General features: G+C 48.6%; 6 protein-coding genes across 7 annotated transcripts; 4 read left to right on the plus strand and 2 right to left on the minus strand.

Annotated features, from left to right (window-relative positions):
- Window positions 1-2,414: 2,414 nt before the first annotated feature.
- On the minus strand, window positions 2,415-2,886 carry FOXG_22859 (uncharacterized protein; the record flags this gene model as incomplete). Its single annotated transcript, XM_018403281.1, has 1 exon — window positions 2,415-2,886. The coding sequence occupies exon 1, from the start codon at window positions 2,880-2,882 to the stop codon at window positions 2,415-2,417; it is 468 nt and encodes a 155-aa protein (XP_018258591.1). The 5' UTR covers window positions 2,883-2,886.
- Window positions 2,887-2,905: 19 nt separating this feature from the next.
- Window positions 2,906-4,520, minus strand: FOXG_17463 (uncharacterized protein; the record flags this gene model as incomplete). The annotated part of the gene is made up of 1 exon (XM_018397469.1): window positions 2,906-4,520. The coding sequence occupies exon 1, from the start codon at window positions 4,172-4,174 to the stop codon at window positions 2,906-2,908; it is 1,269 nt and encodes a 422-aa protein (XP_018258592.1). The 5' UTR covers window positions 4,175-4,520.
- A 3,816-nt stretch (window positions 4,521-8,336) lies between these two features.
- On the plus strand, window positions 8,337-9,411 carry FOXG_22860 (uncharacterized protein; the record flags this gene model as incomplete). Its single annotated transcript, XM_018403282.1, has 2 exons — window positions 8,337-8,406; window positions 8,468-9,411. The coding sequence occupies 2 exons, from the start codon at window positions 8,337-8,339 to the stop codon at window positions 9,409-9,411; spliced, it is 1,014 nt and encodes a 337-aa protein (XP_018258593.1).
- A 7,685-nt stretch (window positions 9,412-17,096) lies between these two features.
- On the plus strand, window positions 17,097-18,266 carry FOXG_17465 (uncharacterized protein). Of its 2 annotated transcripts, XM_018397471.1 has the most exons (3): window positions 17,097-17,195; window positions 17,345-17,381; window positions 17,434-18,266. In XM_018397471.1, exon 3 carries the CDS (start codon window positions 17,624-17,626, stop codon window positions 18,098-18,100), a length of 477 nt encoding a protein of 158 aa, XP_018258595.1. In that variant the 5' UTR covers window positions 17,097-17,195; window positions 17,345-17,381; window positions 17,434-17,623; the 3' UTR covers window positions 18,101-18,266. The 2 variants fall into 2 exon arrangements, with proteins under 2 accessions (XP_018258595.1, XP_018258594.1); XM_018397470.1 differs by having other exon boundaries at window positions 17,097-17,381.
- Window positions 18,267-20,266: 2,000 nt separating this feature from the next.
- FOXG_17466 (uncharacterized protein) lies at window positions 20,267-20,914 on the plus strand (the record flags this gene model as incomplete). Its single annotated transcript, XM_018397472.1, has 2 exons — window positions 20,267-20,738; window positions 20,769-20,914. The coding sequence occupies 2 exons, from the start codon at window positions 20,267-20,269 to the stop codon at window positions 20,912-20,914; spliced, it is 618 nt and encodes a 205-aa protein (XP_018258596.1).
- Window positions 20,915-21,605: 691 nt separating this feature from the next.
- Window positions 21,606-23,907, plus strand: FOXG_22861 (uncharacterized protein). Its single transcript, XM_018403283.1, has one exon. The coding sequence runs from the start codon at window positions 22,464-22,466 to the stop codon at window positions 22,806-22,808; it is 345 nt and encodes a 114-aa protein (XP_018258597.1). The 5' UTR covers window positions 21,606-22,463; the 3' UTR covers window positions 22,809-23,907.
- The last annotated feature ends 294 nt before the right edge of the window (window positions 23,908-24,201 follow it).

Here is a 24,201-nt window from a genome sequence, read left to right on the forward strand (position 1 = left end):
TCTTGTGACAATCTGCAAAGAAGTTGCCCCAACAGAGGGGCATCCAGAATGCGTATCCAGCCGCTTCTAGCAGATAAGCAAGCAAGTAGGCTCATGCCGATTGATAGCAGAGAAGTCAAAATTACATCGCGACAAGCAAAAGGGATGGTTTCGACGTCATAAATGGATGACTTTCTGCGGGGTATTCTACTACGTGTCGCACCACCCGATATCTATTGCTCTGACTATGTTCAGATGACAAGAGTTCCCGATTATCGATGATGGGAAGCGGCGTCATTAGGCGTCATTACAGATCTGTGGGAAGGTTCCTGCTCAAAGGCAATGTTTTTGCTTCTGGGAGGGAGAGAAGGGAGTGGATTAGTACGTAGCCTAGCCACAGTATTGGCTTCTCTAAAATGATAATTGATCTCTTCAATTCCAACGATGTCGTCCCAGCCGGGGTGAATATTCAGCCTTGCAGGACAGACGGCTACGGCTCAAAGGGGCTGGCTCCAAGCGGATAGGAGCAGCTCAATGTATATCGTTTTGGGAGAAAAGTGGGGTTGTTCAAATATCCAATAGATCCGAATCGATCATTTTTGTATCCAAATCAAATCAAATCAAATTGGAGACTCGATTTGATATGATTTGTTTGTTTGCAAGCCTGAGCTTGATGTTGAGGAAGCAAGCCTCTTCTGGGTCTCAACTGCCTTGTTCGATGACCTCCCAATAGTGCCAGTACTTATGGCTCGATATGGGATGGCAATAAGCTTCATGGCTCTGATGCGATCCATGTGATCAATTCACACCCTCAGCAGTCATCGGTGGTGTAGGGAACAAGTCGCCGCTTGAGGCGTCATCGTGACGTATCTACCTCGTACCCCTCCGCTCATTTTCCTTTACAGACTTGTATGTGTTGTATCGTGTCGTCGACGGGGGGTTGTTGGCGCCAGCAGCCCTCTGGCTCGGATGCATGACGATGAACCAAGCTTCTCGAGTAGCACCGGTGGCAATGCGTAAGGTACGGCCGCTTAGGTCAAAATCGATGCCCTGCACGTGCTTTGCGTTATACGGGGCACTCCAATGGCGAAACGATATCGTGATATATTGTCAAAAAGTGACTGGGCTGCAGATCGGCCGGCGCGGTAGACCGACGATGCTAACGAAATCGAGTCGAAAGACGGGGTAATAATCGTCTTCCTCGCTTGCCGGCTTTGAGCCTGTCTTCTTGCTCGCTAGTCTCGGCGCTGTAGGAGGTCAAGAGCACGTGCCCTAGACGATATGTGAAGGTCTTAATCGGCCTCTTCAGAGGATTCATCGTCTCAATGGCCATCCTCGTCGAGTGCTATGAAGCAACCATTGTTTTCGCCTTCATCTGTGTTGTAGGCGCACTCATCACTTCGAACTACCCTTTGTGGAGGCTCTGTCTGTGATAGAAAACATCGCAGAAGCGGATCGGCTTGATCTCTTTCAGCTGTGGCTGTAGCTTTGACATGCAGATGACTGCGAAGAGCGAATTGGCCCTCGTTGTTGTCAAGAACCTTGTCCATCCATTGGATTTGTTTCTGGGTTCGTTCACAAAGATCGGGGACGGATTCAACGACATTAAGCAACCACATCATGTTATGTCGGTAGGTAGCAGTATTGTCGGTCGAAAGTGCTTGGTCCCTTCGTACTCCTTCAAGACGATGCCGGCTGAAATGGGCAGAAGTAAGAAGTCCTCTCTTCCGCGTTCCCGGTCCTCCCAATGTGGCAGGTACCAAGGGAGCTGATAGGGTCGTCCATGTTCTGCATACCATCGTGGGCCGACAAGTTTCGAGAAGTGCTCAAGGACAGACGAGCAGATCAAGCTCCGTCGTGCTAGTCCGGTATTACACAAGCGATCCGTCTCGTACATGCATTTCCCACCATAATCTACAAAGCACCCTTTCCAAGGAGTGGAAGTATTCCACTGTCACATCCTCGGACTTCGTGTCTGGTGCGATGTCTGGGTGTCGGGTCTTATGATCACTCACCCATTGCCATGGAATACGGGCGTTATCTTCTGGTGGAGAGAAGTATGGCGCCCAAAATTGAATCTTGAAGAATGTTGGTTTTCCATGGTACCAAAACTTGTCGTGTTGATAGGTGCCGACCTCGTTTTTCTGACTACTGTGGAGTGCAACCATGATATAATCTCCAATTACATGACGAAACCGGCAATCGAACGGCCTTGCATACTGCTGAACTGTCTCCCAAGACTCTTTGAACGCCCGGTAGAGTCTGAGGAAGCAAAGATGATTCCACGACGGTGGGGTGGGTCGGTGGAAAATACGACGGAACACGAAAGACGACCACCCATCATGAGGTGGCAAGTACTTTCGTGTAGTCATCCAGTAGGGTAATTCTTGGGGTAACTCTTGGGGTAACTTATCTGGGTCGGTATCTGAGTAGAGTTAAGCGTAGGGAGCCCATACCTCAGCATAAACTTCCCATATTGTCTGAGCGGTCACAATCTGACCGCTTTCAGTCGCTGATTCCTCTATACCTTCTTGCAACCGTATAAGGGGGGGCACTTTGTCTTGACCAATTCGTAAACGATCTCGTTTCCAGTATGATTGCAACTTCAACAGAATATGTTGATGATACGCTCTTGCAATTTCTTCAACTACGAGAGAGAATGCCCGTTCCACGAGTTCCTCTGCCTCCTGGTTCTGATTACTTTCGAATGCTACCCGAGCCTCCTTCAGCCATTGCTGAAAAAACATATCAACCATGATTTTAGACATAGTCAGGGTTTGAACATTAACCTGCGAGGCGAGTCGAGGATGCAAAGGGTTGCGCGGAATGTACAAGCCAACGAGTACATCGAGTGCGAGATGGCCACGCTTCCAGTCCATCTTGGCGGAAGAAATCCATAACATCCCAGAAGTCATTATAGTATCTTCTAGTCCCAGACCCTGCCGTTCAAGTAGCTCCTCCCGACGGTGAGAGGGTCTGTTGAGAACCGTCCAGCACGAAAGCTAGATCCACTGGTCGTAATGCAGCATTTTCTCGCAATGAAGCTGTGAACCAAGAGTTGACAAAGCATCTGAGCCGTGTAAAAGCCGAGGATACTTTGGACGTAACGCTCTACTACGTTGGACGGTGCTGGTTGCTCAGCGAAGCCGGTGGCGGCTCGGAAAAATATGTGGTCCAGAGGAAGAGCAAAGCGAGCGGCCTGCGTAAATAGAATTGCGTTTATTTCCTTGGTGGGGATCGTCCAGAATGGTAAATGATGAAGACTGAGTTCCCCTACAAGAGGAGCTGTCCGGTTGAGTGGCCCGGTGTGGCTTTCACGAGTAGCCTGGAAATAGCCATTGGACCGCATTATCAATATTATGTCGAAGCGCAAGGTGACCTTTTTTCGAACTCCATAATTTGACAGCATCTTTGGATCTGATACAGACCTCAGGTGTCGCTTATTCGCATTCCAGGCCTTCAGAATTGCTGCACGGGACAGCTGCGTTCTGGTGCCCCGTTCGCGACTCTGACTGGAAGAAGAGAGATCGTCGATCATCTCGTCATCGAACTCTAGTAAAGGAAGGTATCCAGACCCGAAGAGACGGTAGTTGCTGTACATGACCGAGAAGAGTTCTTTATTGCAGTTATATGCCTTGACACGGATAACGGCAGGCACGACTCCTGGGACAGCCTGGGGTGACGGCTCCCGTTGCCTTGATTCGAGAGTGGTACGTTCCGATATCTCGAAGGAGAAACGAGCGGAAGTGGCTTGCTGCAAGAGGCGTTGCAGGGGCAATTGCAGAAAGTCTCTGATGTAGGTGTTGATGGCAATCACTTTCCATAGCAGCGTAAAAGGCTCAACCCTATTGTCGCTGCCGCGATTTTGGTCAAGGACATAGTCACGCATCCCGATATCGAGCCAACAAGAGTGCAGGTCCAGCTGCTCAGGGTCCATGCCGCTAAGGATAGTTTCGTGGACAAGCGTTATGGTTTCGTGAAGGCTTGGTGTTGCAAAGATGTTCTTGAGATCATGGGACTGGAAGAGCAACCGTGGATTCTTGAAGTATGCAACACTTTCTCCACTCTTGGTCTGGACAAGAAAAGAATCGGCCTTCTGAACGATGGGACTCCAAAACGGCGCGAGATCGTCGGTCGGCAGCGTGTATTGTAAGTGGCAAGCCCTACTATCATCTCCTGCTCTCCATCGACCCATCTCCGGCCGCTCCTGAAAGGAACGAGACTTTGCGTAAGCAATGTCAAACGACCTAGGAAGTTCTTGGCGAAGAGGATCAGAGATGCTACTAAACGCCGCCGGGATGATTATACTGTCGTAGAGGTCCTTCTGGCGATCCAGAGACAAACCGTTGCGTGATGAAGACGTTTTGGAGGCCTCGGGGAAGAATACATATAGTTCAAATCAAATCCTTGATGTGTTCACTGATCCAAATAGAATATGTCGAGTAGTGGCGAGATCGAGGCCGTGCGGCCGAATTACCTGATCCGTGGACGGATTGCGTTTGAACGGCGGCATAAAATATAAGCGGAAAGTGCCGTCTGTGTTATTCTCATTTTAGGTATATCGTGGCTTTCCCAGACGCATCTGTACTAGTATGCTGGCAGGTCTCTGAACATGATTACGGCACCATTGTTGCGAGGTAAATATCCATGACTCCACATAGTCTCCCGCAGAGGCTAACTTATTGCTCTGAAAGCACTGCAGATCTGGAACATGTGCAAACGCCGTTGTGGTTATCACAGTTTCGAGGACACGTATGACTATCAGAGCTTCATCAATTCCCAGGCCGGTAACAGCCATGGGAAAGTCTATCTTGACCTACCGCCCCAGGCCAATACCGGGAGCTCGCGCAGATACCCCAAGATTCTGGCCCTGGCCATATTCCTCTACTTAGCCTTGACGGCCAGTCCGCCCATCCTCACCATATTCTCAAATGTCAGCGAGCCTACCCATCACGATGCTGCAGATGATAGGCTCGCACACTAACAGCCAGGCCAGTCGCTATACTTTCAGTAGGAATCCCTGGCCCTTCCCGCAACTCATCCATACGACAAACTGGGAAAAGCCCAAAGGATACTTCAAAGGATGGGCACCAGGTGATAACAGCATTCTGGCCCAGTTGTATCGAGACCGTCTACCGACTTGGTTACCGGAGGCACCTCCTGCTGGTTTTTGCAAATGGCTATCGTCAAATCATTCGGACCAAGTGGATAGAGAGGTAGGGGATGGTGGTGGGTGGTGGCACTGGTCGTGTCTGCCACGAAACAAAGGTCGATGGTATGTGTCGCAGGCCGGGCATGGTCTCAATGATCCTCAGGAACAACAGCCCTTAGTAATCAAGCTGGGTGATTTGGGGCCCCATAGGGACACGCCTAGGCGCCTCTCCACTTCTGCACGCGTAGGCGTGCGGATTATGTCAGCCCCCAATTTGGCACAACTCCACAACTGCATTTCTCAGGGGCTGCGGCTATTGCTGCCATTGCTAACCACAACCGTAGTTTTCAGGGGTTGCCGTTATGGCGCAGACGGCATTTCCTGATGATGTGCTTCCGCCAGAGGGCACGTACGACTCGCGAGAGGCTCTACTCACAGCTATCAATGAATGGGCAGCACCAAGAGGATACGCGTTCGTAACTGGGAGATCGTCGCGATCAACCAGCGGCAGGCAGATTATCACAAACGCATGTGATCGATGGTGTCGGCCACCAAGCGCCTCAAGGGACCACCAGCGCAAGACTACTACGCGAGGAACCAACTGCCGGTTCTCTATCATCGCGAAGGAATCCCTAGATAAGACGACTTGGTCTTTAAGGCATCGTCCGGATCCACAATTTTCTTCACACAACCATGAACCAAGTTGGCACAAATCGGCGCACCCAGTCCATCGGCAGCTCTCGGATGTGGACAGGTCAACAATCAGCCGCCTTACGAACGCTGGTGTAGCGCCAAAAGGTATCAGGACTTATATTCGCCAGAACTCGAATACCATTGCAACCCAGCAAGATATCTACAACCGTCTCGCAGATAGCAAACGAGAGCTCTGTGAGGGTCAGAGCACTATACATGCTTTTGCTAACCAGCTAGACAAGGAAGGGTTCTGGAACCGGATGCAGCTTGACTCAGATAACTGAATCACGGCGGTGTTGTTCGCCCATCCGGATTTATTGGCATACTTGAAGGCTTACCCAGATCTACTTTTCTTGGACTGCACATACAAAACGAACAAATACGGAATGCCGCTGCTTGATATGATTGGTGTTGATGCCTGTCAGCGATCCTTCTGTATCGCCTTCGCATTCCTTAATGGCGAGGCTGAGCAGGACTTCATATGGGCCTTGGACCGGCTCAGGTCCCTGTATGAACTCTGCAACACAAGGTTTCCATCTGTTATTCTGACTGACCGTGATAAGGCCTGTATGAACGCTGTAGAGAGCTGCTTTCCGTCTTCGATCTCCCTGCTATGCCTGTGGCATGCGAATAAGGCGGTCCTCCGCTATTGCCAGCCAACATTCGTACACCATAAGCAAGGGTCTGAGGCCTATCAGCAAGGTCTGAGCGATTGGAATGACTTTTTCAACCACTGGCATTCGATTATGAGGTCGTCAGATGAACAGGCATTTGACCAGCGCGTACAAGAGCTTGAAAAGCGCTATCTGCCTCAATATCTCGAAGAGGTTGGCTACATCAAGTCCAACTGGCTCGATCCGTACAAGAAAAAGCTCGTTAAGGCCTGGGTCGACCAGCACCCTCACTTTGGTAATGTGGTCACCTCACGGGTTGAGGGTATCCATGGGCTCCTTAAGAGCCACCTCAAGAAATCTACGCTAGATCTCTTCGAGGCGTGGAGAGCTATGAAACATGCGCTTCTTAATCAATTATCTGAGCTGCGCTCCAACCAAGTCAGGCAGCAAATGCGAATACCAATTGAGCTCTCTGGATCACTATATAGTGCCATACGTGGCTGGATATCTCACGAGGCTTTACGCAAAGTTGAAGAACAGCGGAAGCGGCTTATGAAAGAAGACCTGCCTAGTTGTACCGGTACATTCTCTCGATCCCACGGCCTCCCTTGCGCCCATATTCTCAAGGCTCTACAAGAGCAAGGCCAAACCCTTCGCTTGGAGCATTTTCACCCGCATTGGCATTTGAGTCGTCATGGTGTTCATCAGGTGCTATTGGAGCCTCGACACCGATCTAATCGAATAGCTGCCGATTCTACCACAAGTAAATCGCAATCGAGCACTCAGAGAGAACCAAGTGCATTCGAGGCAGTTCAGGCAGCAGCGCAGCCAAAAGCACGACCTACATGCAGTAGATGCCACAAATTAGGACACAAGATGACGTCAAAGGCATGCCCTCAACGGTACGAGGGGATTTTGTATTTGTCATCATCGTCAGCACAGGTAGAAGCAATGCCAGTGGCACTCTCGCCAGCATTATCCGGGGAAGCACGACCAGCAGCAGCAGTATCTGCATCTGTATCATCTTTGCAGGAAGGGGAACCACTGGAAGACCCATCATCAGGATTATCCGGACATGCTGGGTCTGGCAGGGATGATACTAGCTGCATTGTCGTTAGTATAGAGACAGCAGCATCATCGGCAGTGTCATCAGCAAAACCATCGACACAGGGAGGGAAGTCGCCAGTAGCATCATCTTCAACAGCATCAGTGGCGCCGACACTAAGATATGATGACCCACAAGCCATCTATCGGAGATATGTTGCTGCTCGAGATGCTTGGTATAAGGCGCAGCCTCGTGGTAGCGTCAAAACTAACCAGCAGTATCGGAGGGCGTTAGGTCTACCTTTGCGGTATGACAAAGCAAGCTACCAGTGGTGTCTTGACTGGAAGCAGATGGGCAAACTCTGTACGACACCGACCGGATCTAGAGATTGGAGTAAGGAAGAGATGATGGCGTACCTGGATTGGAGTAAAGCAGAAGATGATCGGGTGGAGGCTCAGGTAGCGGCAGAGATGGAAAGTAATCCATTTTCTAGCAGAAGAGGCTTGCGCGACATCTGGGAGGCGGCTGAGAATGATGGAAAAGAGCAGCAGGAATTGTATTCAGCTTGATAATTAGGAATCATTGCAGTTCTGAATCTCGGGATTCTGAAACCCGCCAGCCTCAAAACTCGAAATGCAGTTGTGGAGTTGTGCCAAATTGGGTGCTGACATAATCCGCACGCCTACGCGTGCAGAAGTGGAGAGGCGCCTAGGCGTGTCCCTATGGGGCCCCGGGTGATTTAAAGTAAAACCTGTGGGATGGAATACCCCACAGAGAAGATAGAACCAATCAACACATTTGCTGCTGCTCATCATATTCACTCTAACCCTTTAAGCACGCTCAGTGCGACAGTATGTTCTACAATCCAGTGAGCGACCCACTTCGGATCACCAATCAGGATGAAGGAATTTTGGACATCCTTAGTGATTCATTTAGGAATGGGACAGTCAAGATCAAGCACGTTGCTCTGATCATGCTGGAAAGCACTAGAGAGGAGCTCTTTCCCCTACAACAGGGGTCAGACAACGCTGAATGGTTACGGTGGCATCAACGTTATAGGTGGTTTCGCTGCCGCTTCTCTCTCCTTCAAGAGCTTGGCAGCGACTCACTGTGGAGTCTGGCCTATGCCTGTCGACGGCTTTCAAGAGTCCGAAGCGCAGAGCTACCAACCTTGCATCTCACAAATCCTACACCTCTTCAATCAGATGAAGGGGAGCAATTCGGCTTCAAACGACTTTCTGGAGCAGCAATGGCTCACAGCCTTCTTTCAATCTATAACAGACAAGTATGATCGCCAGGACATATTCAACAATGAGCTGGGTTTCGAAGAGATCGTTGCTAAGGATGTCTTGGAACAAAGAGCTAAGGTACGGTCTGATTTGGAAGAAATCAATTATTTTGGATACCCTGAAACAACTTTAAAGACACACGTACGAGAGCTGATTGAGAAATTGCAACGGGAGAATAAGAGAATGTTCTTTTCCCATTTCACTAGCACAACCCATCACCCTTGGGGGCTACCTCGTGATTCCAAAAAGATCGAGTATGTGAATACACAAGGGAATATGGGATGGCATAGGGACTTCAACAGCTACTTGAATACTGTGAGGTTCCAAGATGCATGGCTCGGTGAGCTTCTGCAGTTATTCGAACAACACGGCATTGCTAACGAGACTCTTGTGGTTCTTGCCGGAGACCATGGGCAGGCATTCAAAGAGAATATCACCACCGGGACCGGGACCTACAAGAATGGTCATGTCAACAACTTTCGGGTGCCCAACACGTTCAGGAATCCTCATATCCCTCGCGTGCAGTACGAAGCGAATGCAACTTCAATCTCCATTCTTCCCACGATCATGGACTTGCTCATTAACACTGGCTCGCTTAACCGTAAGGACATGGCCGTAGCCAGCGTTCGACATAAGTAAAGTAATTGCAAGTAAGTAACCAAGTAAGTAAGTAATAAGTAAGTAAGTAAGCCCGGCAGCGAAGTAAGTAAGTAAAGTCTCTAAGAAGCAAGTAAGTAAGTAAGATCTAAGTAAGTGGGACAAAACCGCAAGCGCCGTGCGACCGGATGTGAAACGCGGCCCATACGTTGGGGTCATGTATCCGGTTTCACATCCGGTTTGTCGCATCAAGTGCTCCAATCCTAACGACATGAGCTTAAATAGCCATACCTGAACACATGGCTATTCAAATTTCTTTTATTCCTAAGATATTTCTCATCAATTAACTGGTGCCATCTCTGATCCCTGTAGAGCCAATTGTCTAACAGGATTCCTTCCCACAGTTGGTCCTTATCGCGCAACAATCTGCTGCAGCAACGCGACAGTGCATTGACGCAGCTGATATCCCCGAACCTGGATACCCGTATTTCGCTCTATTTTCGAGATGCCTGACAAAGAATCCATTGCGGGAACTTCCTCTTCCTCCTCCTTCGGGACGACCCAGTCCGTGGCTGGCAATAATGCCCTTTCGAACCTTCGGCGCACGAGAAGCGTAGCAAGCCAACTGGCGACCGTTCGGCCTGAGCATCTCGACGTCGCTCAACCTTCTTCACTCCCTTCGCTATACATCGACGGTCTCCGATATGTCCTAGAGGACTGGATACACAAAAAGCGAAGGAGAAGCCTTTCATGGATCCTTCGGTACGGCAAATACGTCATCAGGCTTAGCGACGACGGTACAGCAGGTGGCCGATACTGGGTTTGTGGTCTATGTGACGCACGGAACCAGGTTAAGATATTGGAGGCTAAGGCAACTACCTCCCCGATCTACCACTTGAACAACGACCATCATATATATAAGCCATCTACTGCACACGATAACGGTCCTGATTCAGAGCCCGAATCGTCGAATAGAACATCTCCGGCTCCGTCATCCTCTGTATCGGTCCTTGATATGCAAAAGCGGGCCGCCAAAAGAAGGCTGCTGATCGTTGAGAGTAGAGCAGACATCTTCAAGCGACTTCTTCTCGGCTGGATTACGGATGCCAATATCCCTCTTCACGGTGTTGAACACAAGCTATTTCGACAGCTTCTTGCCTTCCTAGATGACGAGTTTGTTATCGAAGTTCTGCCGACGTCGGGAAACACCGTAAGAAGGTGGATCTTACAAGAATTCGAAGAACACACGAGGATGTTAAAGGATGAGATGAATAAAGCCTTATCAAAGGTTCATACTTCCTTTGACATGTGGACTTCGCCTAATGGTATTGCTATGCTTTCGGTGATAGCGTACTATGTTGACATAGCCGGGACACCACAAGTCCGCCTTATCAGCCTAGAGAAGCTCTCTGGCAGTCACGGTGGCGAAAATCAGGCCATCTTGATGGCTAAGGTCATCCGGAAATACGGCTTGGAAAAGAAGATCGGGTTCTTCACAGCAGATAACGCTGACCCTTGCGATACTTGTGTCCGGGCTTTGCTTAAGATGTTTAATCCCCGGGCAAGTCCTACTGGCTTGAGGGCTTGGAAGGCGAGCGGCGAATCCGCTGTGTTGGCCATATCCTCAACCTATCGGCAAAGGCCTTCTTAGAGGGCGATTCTAGTGACATATTCGACAGTCACATTGCGGAGAAAGACCAGAAGAAAGAATGTGAATTACTCCGTGAATGGAGAAAAAGAGGCTCTATTGGAAACCTCCATAATCTGGTCTACTGGATCAGAAGAAACCCTTAGCGTAGGGAGCTTTTCCTATCCATCACGAGTGGCAAGGTCGACCAATCAATCATGGCCGAATTGGGAGTATGGTTTGTCGACGACACTCTCAAAGGCTTGATGGTCAAGGCAGATAATGATACGCGATGGAATTCTGTCTATTTGATGGTCCATCGCGCGCTCAGACTTCGGGACATTATCGATGTCTTTTGCAAGCTTAGTCTTCTTGACCCCAAGGAAGAAAAAGGGTCTCCGCCGAGGACGTTCTTAGCTGTGAAGACTGGGTAGTACTCGCCGAGATCATCGAAATCCTACAGCCTTACCTCACGTATACCAAGCACTTTGAGGGTCGCGCTCCTAGATTTGCAGAGGTACTTCCCACCATGTACCTCTTGAAGGACCATCTATCTGAAATGCGACAGCGGTATTCTTCCAACCTTATCCCTGCGCCGTATCGGGCGCCGAGGATCACTCTCGAAGAGCCAGTACTTGATTGTATCATAGTCGCTGCGCCTACTGATGGCAGAGAGAGAGAGCAACAGGGAGGGCTGCAACAGGACACTGGCGTATCTACCTGGGGCAGATATTCAACCATGGAATCGACTACCAGCGGAGAACCGAGTTCTCCACTATACCAAGCAGAGATCTCGGTACAATTCGAAGACAAGGACCTAGATCCTGAGCCCTTCGAGTTGTCCGACGATGGGCTACATTTCATACAACACTCGATCAAGTATGCAATGTCAAAGCTCGACAAATACCGCAATTTGATGGAGCGGAGCGTTGTTTACTGGGCAGCTATGATATTACACCCAGGATACGGCATTGGGTTCCTGCAGCTTAGGCTACCGAACCAAGTAGACTCGATCCTTCGGGACTTCAGAGATTACTTTGACAGGCACTATGCTCAAGGTAATCAGGCATCAGTGTCTCCAGACTCCCCTCCGGCATTTCATGGATCAAAGTTATTGTTGCGCACTGCAAACTTCCCCAAGAAGGCCAGGAAAGAAGCTCCGGATGAGATCAACCTATACCTACAAATGGTTCCAGAGGAAGACTTCAAAGAAGAGCAATTGCTCCAATGGTGGCTTGGCCGCAAGACTCAGTTCCCACGGTTATTCAATCTGGCGATGGACCTACTTTCTATCTCAGCCATGTCCAGCGAGGATGAACGTGTTTTCAGTGCCGCAAAGCTCACCATATCTTCACAAAGGAACGCCCTGCACTGGGTTACTGTGGAGGCATTGCAATGCCTTAGAAACTGGGCTCGCACTGGTGCGATTTCCTGGGCAAAACCAAGGGGACATCAGGACACGATGCTGTAAGATGATTGGCTATGGTATATGGATCCACTTTACTTGCAAGTAAGCAAGTAAAGTAAGTAAGTAGTTCGGGGTGGCAAGTAAGTATGGATATCGTTAGTAAGTAAGTAAGTAAGCCTGAAAAATTTACTTACTTTACTTATGTAGAACGCTGCTCACAGTACGCTTGAAAAGGGTTGTAGTACTTTCGCTGCCGCTTCGCAACTGGTTCGTCGTCCACGGGACTCCGGACCACCTGCAGGTGACGATAGTTCGATTCCCACACTTCTCGGACCATCTGCTTCGCCTTCATCACCCATTTCGTGTTATCCTTCCACTCATTCTCGAAATACCCCCACCGGAAAGCCGGGTGCAGCGCTAAGGCCGTGTAATAGATTGGTGTCTCATCCAGCCTGCTGTAGTACTTGTTGAGTTTTTCCCAACCCAGATTAACATTGATTCGGAAGTGCTCCGCGTCGGGTATCTCAGAAGCAAGCTGCTTATAGTCCTCGAGCACTTCCAACAAGAACTCGAATCCCTGGATAACCTCCCATACATTCCCGTACGAGCCAACCCACCCTCCTTTCCGCTTGCGTTGTTGGCCATCGCCTTCCAGAGTCTTCACGGCATCCTCGTAGAATCCAAGAAGCTTAGCTAGGTGTTCCAGGACTACCCAGTCATTGACCGTAAGCTGGTTTTCCTCCAAGCAAATCCGGGGCTCCCTTGCAGACTTTCTGAGATTCCCTGTCCTCTTTGATCTGTTGTCCTGCTCCCACTGTCGACGATGCTTCAAGACCAGTTGTTCGATGAATGGTCGAAGAATGATGGCGCGTCTAATCATATATAGTTGAGAAAGCCACCGGGTATCGTTGTCAATGATCAAATCGACCGGCTGCCTCGCTCTAATCCTGGGGTCCGAGGATAGATCGAATTCGGAGCGTTGTATACTCCGCAGCAAATAAGTAAGCTGGTCCGACCTTCGGACGTCAACCACCAGGTTGTGCAGCTTTCCGACAGGTCCTTTGCGCCGCCAAAGTGTGTGCTCCGCCTCAGACAGAGCAGCTTCCCCTGACAACTGCTCTTCGAAAGCCTCGACGTTGTGGCCAAACAGCAGTGCTTTGGCCGAGAGATTTAGCGTATGGCCGAAGCAGCGCCCACGCCTCCTCGACCCGACGAACCCGAGCTCGCCACCAATTACCTCCATGGCCTTGTCGTTGCTTTCCGCGTTGTCCAGTGTGAAGTACCCAATCTTATCCTGGATGCCATAAGCGTCAAGGACGTCCAGTATTTCGGCCGCAATGTTGTGTCCGAAATGGCGAGTTCTCAATTCCGGTACACCAAGCGCCAGCTTGCGTGGCTGGCTATTCTCATCCCGAAAGAAACAAGCAATCCCGTACAAGCTGTGCCTGTTGCCTAACTTCCATCCGTCAAAGGAGACGTGAATCAGGCCGCATGACTGCTTCAGCGCTGCGACGACCTTATCCTTGTGCATTTCGTAGGCCGAGAGAACTTTGCGGCGGATGGTTGTCCTGGTAATATTGGCATCCGTGATCTTGACAAGTGGGTTAAGGTATTCGAATATCTGGCGTAGTCTTCCTTGCTCACAGACGCTAAATGCGTGGTTTTCCTCGATGATCCATTCGAGTAGGAGGCGCTGGAAATGCTTGCGGTCGAAACCCTTGACCAGACTGTTCGCAATGTCTTGTTCGCGCGGGAGTCGCGTATCGAGCTTCATCACTTCGGCGATGGACCTCTGATCCTTGGCCTTTAATTTCTCGGCTTTTTTCTCAGCGGCTGATTTCGTCTTGTCAGGGGGAGCGCGTATTCCATGGCCCTTGAATAAATGGGCGTTCGCATTCTGGATTCCCATCTCCGCGAAGCTTCTGGGTTTAGGATTCTTATTCTGGATGCAGCGCCTGCAGACCCACCGCCGGCCACCAGAAGAATCCTCAACATCATACCCGAAACCCCATACCCACGATGGCGTATCTCGGACGCGTTGGGACCAAACGTAATCCGGGAAGCAACGCCAGAGGTACTGATGTTCTACTTCTTCATGTGGTGTTTCCTCTTGCAGGCTGGGAGCTGGTGTCGCTAAAGAATCCACTGCAAGTGTTGAGGAAGATAACACGTCAACGTCGTTCGTGGAGGGCGATGTAGACTCCATTCCTTCTGGTTCACAGCGTCCAGCTGGATCACGGTCGCGGAAGAACGCGATCATGAAGCGCGTCGGCACTGATCCAATAGGGAAAAAAGCCCGAAGTGATGGGCTAAATCATATTAAGGTTAGTGTAACAGGAAGGGTGGATCGCAAGGACTAAACCTATTCAAGATGCCAAAACCTCCTCAGGAATCATGAGTCCTAATACCAGCTACCCTAAATCCACCACCTTCAATCCATTCAATCAATGATAACTCAAAATGGATTGATGTTTATGTAATCCGTATTCGATATTGATTGACGTTGAGTTGACGTTGATCGTCAATCCATTCAACATATTGAAATACGTTGAGTTGAGCACACCCTTGTCGGCAAGTGAGGGAAATGGCCAAACACCGAAGCCGTCCGACCAGGCGGAAGTACAGTAAGATCGCAAAGGGATTGGAAGCTTTAGAGATGAAGGTGGCCGTTCAGAATGCGCGGATTACTGGCCTCGAGGAACAGATGGCCCAGGTGCGGCGAGGGAAGAAAAGAAAAGCGGTACCAAACCCGAATCAACGATTCATGGCTCTGTCGGAGAATATACCGGCTAGAGAAGCTCTTCCTGACTCAAAAGAGGCAGAAATAGAGGTGGATGTGGATGAGGAGATTGAGTCGGTGATTGAGGTGGGTGTCAGGTCAGAGGACGAAAGTGATGACTTTATGGTCGTAACAAAGCACTGCCAGCGCACACGCAGCGGTCGGGAGGTCAAAAAACCACGCGGACAGTAAAGTTTGAGCAATTTTCTAGAAACTTTCTCCAAAGCCTCATTTATTAATTGAGAATCGGGCCTGTTTTTGTGGACATCAAAATTTGGATTTTGTATCGGAGGAGCGAAATTTTGGTTATGCATTAGGTGGGGTTATGCATTAGGTTGGGTTATGCATTAGGTGGTCCTGGATGGTAACCAGTGTCAGACATTACGTGTATTCGGTTCATTCATGTGAATTGGTGTATTCATGTTGTGTTCTGTTGAAATCTACCCCTTAGAGGTTTTACCATTTCGGCTGTAATCTTAAAGTATCCCTGCTTGCACGTGAGGCCCCAGCACCTGTTCAACACCTTCTTGATGACAGGGGTATTGTGGGGCACGGTACGGACGGGAGGTCCTCGACAATTCAAGGGATCGAAGGATCTATCTATTGTAATAACCACCATATGCAATCCTGGTCAAGTTGAGTCTTGAAGCATCAGCTTCAGGGATGAACTGTACTGTTTGATGAAGGGATTGCCAGTCGCCAGTTGTTTGCGGCATCCCATACGCATCTAAATTTGTCCTGGCGATTGATCTGACCAACAAACAATGTGCGCACTAAACTAGACAATAAGCTTCATCCAATGAAGAGCCTGGAGAGGCCTCCCTGTGGCGTTGCCTAGGAAGCCGGAGCCGGCGAACCGCATCTCGGGAGTGCCATAATCCTTCCAGCCCACCGCGACACGTTGTCAGATGTTTATCGATGGACAATGTGGGAGGGCCATAGGCGCCAAAATTGCCACTCATTCACAGGGAAACTAAGAAAAAAGAGGGGCATTCTCTCCAAAATACAAGTCTCCTTGGGAACAAATCTGTATCCTCGTTGCTTCTGCGATAACTAAGTAGAAAGTGCTTTGCATATCTCAAGCATCGAAACGCAACGCATACAGATCCTCCCGATCCTAAGCATTCTAGATCGTTGCAGCAAGGATCCCCTGTCTGGGGCGTCATTAAGGAAACCTGGCGCGAGTGACGGCAATTGCCTGCAGGTATGTAAGCAGCGATCAAAACGTCCGTTTACCGGCGACCAAACCATATTAGCCAGGCACCAACTCTCATCATAGGGAATGAAAAAAACTTTGGAGGCTTGAATGATCACCTTATCGCCGTGAGTATAGCAGAAGTCGGACTAAGGGCAGGGGGTGGCGGGCAGTCGATCGAGATTGCAGAGAACGAGACAAGCATATTGACGCCGACGGACTTGGTTCTTGAAGCCCGCGCCTATGTGCATGTTGTATAAATCATCCCCTATATGTTCATCTAGCGCGAACTTACTAGAAGGGGTCTCTTAGCAAAATCTCAAAGAAATCTCCAGAAAAACGATTAAAAAGAACAAGTCATTACTAACATTATTAAAACAGTATATCTAGGCAAATTTGCTACATGATCACTAACACAAGTCGATGCTAGATCAACAAATAGGGAGGTTGGTTGTACTGTGAAAGTCTAGACCGTAGTTTTAATCTTGATTCAGAGTCTATTCTACCGCATAGCATCTAGTAGTATACGACCACCTTCTCAAAGTAGCACCACGATGACACTCCAAGACTCTGCACCATCACGCCACCTGGGTCGATTTATCAGAATGGTGGGAATAACCCAGCCCGGTTATAGAAACTTGCGGCTTAGCGAATGGATGGGTGGAGCATAAATATGACACTTGAGCAAACCATCAACATCGTCCGGTGGATAGCAATACTATAGCGCCTAAGTTCTTTTTTTAATTTTACCACCCGGAGCACATAGCGACCGATCTTAGTGGGCTATACTGGGACACAAAAAGACAGCCTGTTCGAGGTGCGTAGAAGAAGCTAGCAACTCAGTTCCACCTTTAGGTGACGTTTAATTTGCTTCCACCTTCGCCCGTCTGCTATTGCATCCGAACCATCCTTTTGACCTTATAGCATCCAACATTCCTCGTAGTGGCCATCGCTGACAACCCATAGCCGTCTTTCGACTCTATCCGCAATCAATTCCATCAAGGCAAGAAGCGCCCTAGCGTCATAATGTCTCATTTGACGCTCATGCATCTTAGACACCCTTTTCACCGACACTTCATGTAGGATCAAGTCATACGATCTTTCAACAGCTTACGCCAATCCAGCATTTGCGACATTTCAACTCTTGACGACTTCCTCTCCTATCGAACCGTGCTCGTCAGATCTTGCCTTCTCCTACGTTAGCCCACCTGTAGGCAGTGACGAAGTCGGACAGGATCAGAGAGCATGGAAGGAAATTCCGCCGGTGCCACGTCTGGCACAGATGAGAAGACAATCTCGACACGATTGTCCGAGGAAAATGGCATCAAGGACAACTGCGACGACAACCACCAAAACAGGGGAGGTGCCCCAGCCGCTCGCCAAGGGGTCAAATTGCGTTCAGCATCTCGCAAGCCAAAGAGATTCCGAGTGAAGCCAGCCGTTGCCCCCAAAACCCAGCAAGCTCGCGAGTGCCACAATAACGTCGAGAAGCAGTACCGGACCCGTTTGAATCTGCGCTTCGAAAAGTTGCTCACGGTACTGCAAGCCTCACGGCGGGAAGACGAGAGACCAGGGGAGGCAAAGTCTTTGGAAACGAACTATTGCTTCAGCAGAGGCGATGTTTTAGATGCTGCGAGGCAGCGCATTTTGGCTTTGGAGGAAGAAAACAAACAGCTTTCATGCAAAATTAAAGAGCTTAGTCAGGCTTTGATGGTTGGTTAGGAAAAATCAAGTCCGGATAAAAGCCCCCTTGAATTGAGGTTGCGTGGTCTGTGATTTATAGCTCGTGTGTGCACTGGATTCGATAATTAAATTGATGAAGGTTTAAGGACAACACTTACTGGCTTTCGTATAGGAGGGTTAATTGACGCAACTTTGTAAGCTAGCCATACCTAAAAAGTGTCCTTTTTAGCTTGTGTCCCGTAGATAAGCAGCGAATAGACCGAGGAGGTACCAATGCCGATTGCTTGTGACATTAATCTGGGTCAGTTGATACACCATCAAAGACCAGCTAAAGCAAGAGCTCCCGTCTGCAACAGAAGGTGCACATACCCAAAAAGATTGCTGGTCTATGATGGCAAGGGCGCAAGAACGAGCAAGTTGACCACCGCAATCCAATAAGATCGGTGAGCAATTATGCATTGACATTTACGACATTTACAGTTGTATCATGCTTAAATGCAAAGTTCGACTTACCCTACCGCCAGACCCTGACACTTGACTGTCCTTGTGCTAGCAGGCCGTGTTTATGGTAGTCAAGTCTCAGTTATTAGGGTCCAGAACTAGAACCTAAGGTTCAGAAGACTAAATGTAACACAAACTCAGGCAAGGAGGGATCTATCATGTAACAAGGCATGGTGAAAAAAGACTAGGCTAGATATAAACAAAAAGTTGCATTTGTGGCCACAGACTTTTGTTTAACGTACTCCGTCTGCAACTTTACCGCTTCGTGATCCTAAAAGTGATCCAATTTGAGGTTTACTAGCCAAGGCGTGGAAAAACCCAGGATAGCCTGGCCTTCTATGCATGAATGCTGGAGTCGCAAAGTGGACAATGAATGTGTAAGATACAAGTCTACAGATGCCCTAATATAGAACTATCATTTGCCCGATGACTTGATACATGCGCTTGGCTTGGCCTCTGCAGCACAGGCTTGGGCGATGCAAAATGAAATGCGCATATGGGGCATGTATCATGTTTTGCAAGGTACCACGTAGCAATGCAATCTGAGTGGAAGGTATGCTCACACGCCAGGTGACGAACCATATCAGTATCCTGAATACCCTCTAGGCAGATGGCACTAAACAGGGAGGTGAATGATCAGTCAAGTACTTCTTACAAGAACTAAGGAGTCAAGAGGATATACCATATCGTGTCCGAACTCAGCATCGCCCAAGAGACGTGCGCTCCGTCTGTAAGCTCCAGCCTCATCTCTTTGCCTGTCTTTGGGGGAGCAATAGCATCGAGATGAGGTAAATCCCTGTCTTTAGTGCTGGCGGATTCTGTCGATACAGGTCCCCGGGAGCTGTTGGACCCTACTGTGCCTGCAGTCCTGCCATATCTAACCAACCCGTATAATCTGTATTGCTATTAGGCGACGAAATAAGTATCAGTTTCTACTAAGAAAGGAATACCTGGGAATAAACATGAGAAACAAAACCACCGCAATCAAAAGTGACACCGTGATACTGACTGGGAGCCATCCCAGTAGTGTATGGTTTGAATTTTGATTATCACTGTTCGGATAATCGGGAGTAGTATTGCTTATTGCAGGCATGTCATCTACGTGTAGGGCAAATCAACCGGTCTGCGCCCTTCAGACAAGGGCACAAGGGTAGCCAACAGGGTTTATGTGCTTAAAATAACTTCAGACATGGTGGTTCTTATGTAACCTGACCCTGCATTCGTTAAGAGCGTCGTGTTGTGCTCTCGGCTGTATCCGACCTATGATCTGATGGACATGGTCTGTAGGCTGGGTCCGCCATATGATCTGATAGACATGATTTGTACCACTACCTCACCATCTCGCCACATCATCCTTGAGTATGAGTCAAAGAGGCCCGAAGTCTCGAATCTCCCCGCCCTAAGTGCGTCTCGTGTCCAGAACCTAGTTTAATGGCTGGCATGTGCGAGAAACCAACCCTTTTCTTTCTGGATGAACACCAGCTAACCAGGGTTTCACCATGTAGTCAGCCCGTGATACCAAAAAGATGTGCATAAGATTAGGTTCTTGAAACATAAAAGGCATATATGGTAAAGGGCATATATCACCCACCCCGCACATCAGAAACTGTACAATTTTTTCCTCATAAAACTAGATCCCATATACAAACACCTGACTCAAATATCATTACACAGACCAATAGCCGAGGTTACATATCCTTCGTCATGACGAACAGTCCAGAGCTACTGTACCACATTTTTCTGACGGTCATCGATTACCACATCGATCCTTCTGGAGCTAAACGATCCATCTACGTCCTCGGCACTAATGCTACCCTCGAAGCCGCCAGAAACTCCGCCTTCAGGGTCTTGGCCACGCTAGGCTATAAACCCGAGGACTTTGTTGAATATGCCATCCACTCAAGCAGCACCGAAGAATGGGATCATGGCGACGGCGTTCTCGTCTACGCCAAGGCGCCTGCTGGTCAAGTCTTCTTGATCTCGATACAAGCTACGCCCAATGACGAGAAGCTACTGATGGATTCCAATGGCGGCATATTCATGCCGACAGGGATACCGTCGTTGTATTATGTCATGCAGACAATGATTGACTACAACAAGGACAGGACGGGCTGTGTGCAGGAGACACAGATTGAGGGTACGTTTATACACCGGGCCGACGCCTATGCAGCAGCCCGTAAGTTACTTGATCCTCTTGATTATGCAGATTATGATACACCGGAGAAAATGGCCGGCGAGTGGCCATTCGGGGAAGAGGTGGTTGCCCATGCAGTAGCGGAGACGGGCCAAAACATCATCGTTGAGGTGAAGACTGTCGCTGGTGCCCATCATAAGCATGGTAAAGGCATGTGACGGGAGGTGGTGTGTCGTTACTGCGGATATAAGATCGAAATTGGCGGCGGAGGAGGTTGTTATTTTATTTTATTATTTTGCATATTTTTTTTTGCTTTCGTTCTTCCCACCGAAAAACTAAGTTAGCTGTTGGGAAGTGGTAAGTAAACCACTCAAGCTTTATTCAAGTCTTTCTTTAGATAACGTGGTTGATAAGCGAGTGAGTCAGACAAGCAAGTGAGTCAGCTTAACCTATACCTTAAAAGCTACTTTTAAAAAGCCTATATAAAATTCAAGCTAACCCTAAAATAGCTAGAATTAAGATATTATATATTTAACTATTTAAAACAGCTTCTTTCTAAATTAAAGAATTGTATTTAATTTATTATATAAGTAAAATGAAAAAAGCCTTATTTACACTACTTACACTGTGTAAATAAGCTTTTCTATATAAAATAAAATAGCTAAAAATTTAAAAAAAATATTTCTATAAATAAATAGCTACATATTATGTAAAAACAGTTTTTTTAGATTCTTAGCTATTTTATTTAAGGTAGCTAGGCACTATAGGGTAGGCTATTTTTAGCTATACAGTGCGCTGACTCACTCGCTTGTCTGACTCACTCGCTTGTCTGACTCACTCGCTTATCAACCACGTTAATCTCGTTGAATGGCTTTTATTATAATGTATTATTGATCAGAGCTAGATCAACTCTTCAATTGAGCCTGAGCTTCGGCAAAATCGAAGACTTTAGGGTGCCAAACACTGTACCTCGTGAGAACTGTACTGGCATGTGACTGATGGTGTCAAGAGACGAAAAACTTAGTTGGCATGGGGAGAGATGTGTGAGAGAGGCCGGGACCCACAGTAAAGCACATGTGGGATAGCCTACCCAGAACCTGGTGAATGCCTGGGGAGTGGATCTGTCCAATCAGAGCCTTTGCTGATACTACCCATTAGTGAGCTACCAATCATTATTCCCAGATCCGCCAAAGAGAAAGTAGCTTCCTAATATTTCCCCTATTCGCCTCCACATCGTCAGATCGTCGTTGGCAGCCTATTTACTTCTCGCCATGCGTGCCGGCCCTTGCCCCCACCCTTCTTCGCCTTTAAAGCTATCGGTATATGGGTAGTGCGGTGAAGCTGGGGCCTAATAGTGGCTAGGAGAGTTGAGCTAAGAGCACAAATGGTGAGATTTGAAATATTTCAAACAACAAATCCAGCATCGCGGGCTATCAAATATTTCAAATAAGACACCAGATTTGATTTATTTGATTTGAGGGCAGCGCTGCCAAAATCCACCGCAGCCATGGACTTCGACCTCTGGAATCACTCCTTTTGCCTCGCTTGCGACAGAGAGGTCCAATCTTCCACCGACGCCTACTGCTCTGAATCCTGGAGACTGGCCGACTTCCAGAAGACCTCGACTACAAGCCCGCCTGGTTTCGCTCCTCCGTCCTACCCTGAGTCGTTGCAATCCTCCAACTTGAGCTTCTACCTCTACCGCCTACGACTTCAACGCGGAACCGTACGGTGTGAGACACATGAGCCAACTCCGCTACAAGCCTTATGGCTCTGAGCAGTCGACCCCTTCTGACGCCCGATCATTCACCCCCTCGGGCCTTCACAGCAGCCTCCACTCCATGCAGAGCACTTCAACAACTGGCCAGACGAGTCAGCTGTCCGACGATGCAAGGAAAGAACTCCGAGCGTATGTTATCTCATTCGAGCAGGTGCGGATGCAGCGAAGGAGATTATACTAATTACCACAACCACCTCTCTAATATACCCGACGTCGCACTCAATGACCTTGTTTCATTTTATCAAAGACCACGCAATTCACTTCGACGACAACGCCTGCATAATACTCCATCACAACATACCTCACGCACGTTTCTTTTTCTTGTTGAATAATTCTGTTCGTAACAGAAAAGGGCATTACTTCGGAGCACTGCATACCAAAAAAAGAATATCCCAGGTCCCATCCTTGAACCCCTGAGTCCAAATCACAGCCACCGTAAGCGCGCATGTTCCAGTGTTGGCATGAGTTCCCAAACGGTATCCTCTATACAAATGAAGAAAAGCAAGTAAAGAATCGAAAATATGAGTGACACCTATACAAGGAAGATGGGAAAACAAGGAACCATTCAGACTTGCCTATCCTGATATGATATCGGCTTAGCAGGATAGCAGAGATGATAGGACGAGTCCGAAAGGAGCGGTGATAACAAAGCTCGGCATCACGAAAGGGAAGAGGTCCCTTTTGGCCGTTAGAAGCATCATAATATAAGCCTCTTTGATGCCGGAAGCGTGACTAAACGACTGCTTAAGCAGCCTTGAGATTTGCATCTGAAGGCATAATGAATTTAGCCAGAAAGTTCATTCTTTTCACTGACTTCTATCCAGGTTTTCGCTGCTTTCGCAGACAAAGGCATAAAAAGAGGACGCGATCCAGTGCGGGGTCTCTCACACTTTTTACCCTGTCTCATACTTTAGTGGCCAACGTAGCTTGCTTAGTTGGCTCGCCCCGCATGAGTCAAACGGGTAGCCGAAAAACACTGACTCGAGGGCAAACGGCACAAGCCATCCGACCAGTGACTAAAATGCTAGAACTAACAACGGAAGATGCTTGTCGCTGTGGACTCCCACTCATAAGGATGTAAGGGATCCTTGTACCGAGGAGGATGAGTAACAGGGAAGAGCCGGTTGGCTCGACCAGATGAGCTGTAGCTCAGATCTAATCCGATTTAGGATCTGCAGGGAGCTTGCTTCTGTAGCGTTGGCATTAAGTTACATATGTATTGAGGTAGTGGGCTGCGGCACAGGCTCAATTGGACAGGGATGAGCTTGCAGCATGCAGGGCTCAACTACACCACCGAAAGATTCTCATGTCAGTCAAGTATTCGGCTCAGGGGGGGTACAAGAGTCTGCTCGAGGACTGTTTGAGAATCCACCGCATCGCCTGTTGTGTAGCATGATGTTGCAGCTGAGAATTATGCAGGTTGTAAATGAGCCTTTTTTTTTGTCGCGTGCTAAAGTCCTAATTCCAGTACGCTATCAGCCCTGGAGTAATAAGGAAGTAAAGAGCGCTAAATTGGCGCATTGGCACTAAACTTCGGGCTCTGGCAGTGGTGATCCGGATAGTTCCGTCCTGCGATAGGTGTGGCGGACAAAAAGGGGATCGTCTCCTTCTTTTCCCTTTTTATCTCCGGTGACTGTTGGATAAGGTTTAATCACATTCAGCTGTTCAAACTCAATTTAGTGATCGACAGGTTGATCCCCTCACATCGTATCATAGCAACGTCAG

The sequence above is a fragment of the Fusarium oxysporum genome, genomic scaffold, assembly GCF_000149955.1.
Source record: "Fusarium oxysporum f. sp. lycopersici 4287 supercont2.54 genomic scaffold, whole genome shotgun sequence".
NCBI classification, from domain to species: domain Eukaryota; kingdom Fungi; phylum Ascomycota; class Sordariomycetes; order Hypocreales; family Nectriaceae; genus Fusarium; species Fusarium oxysporum.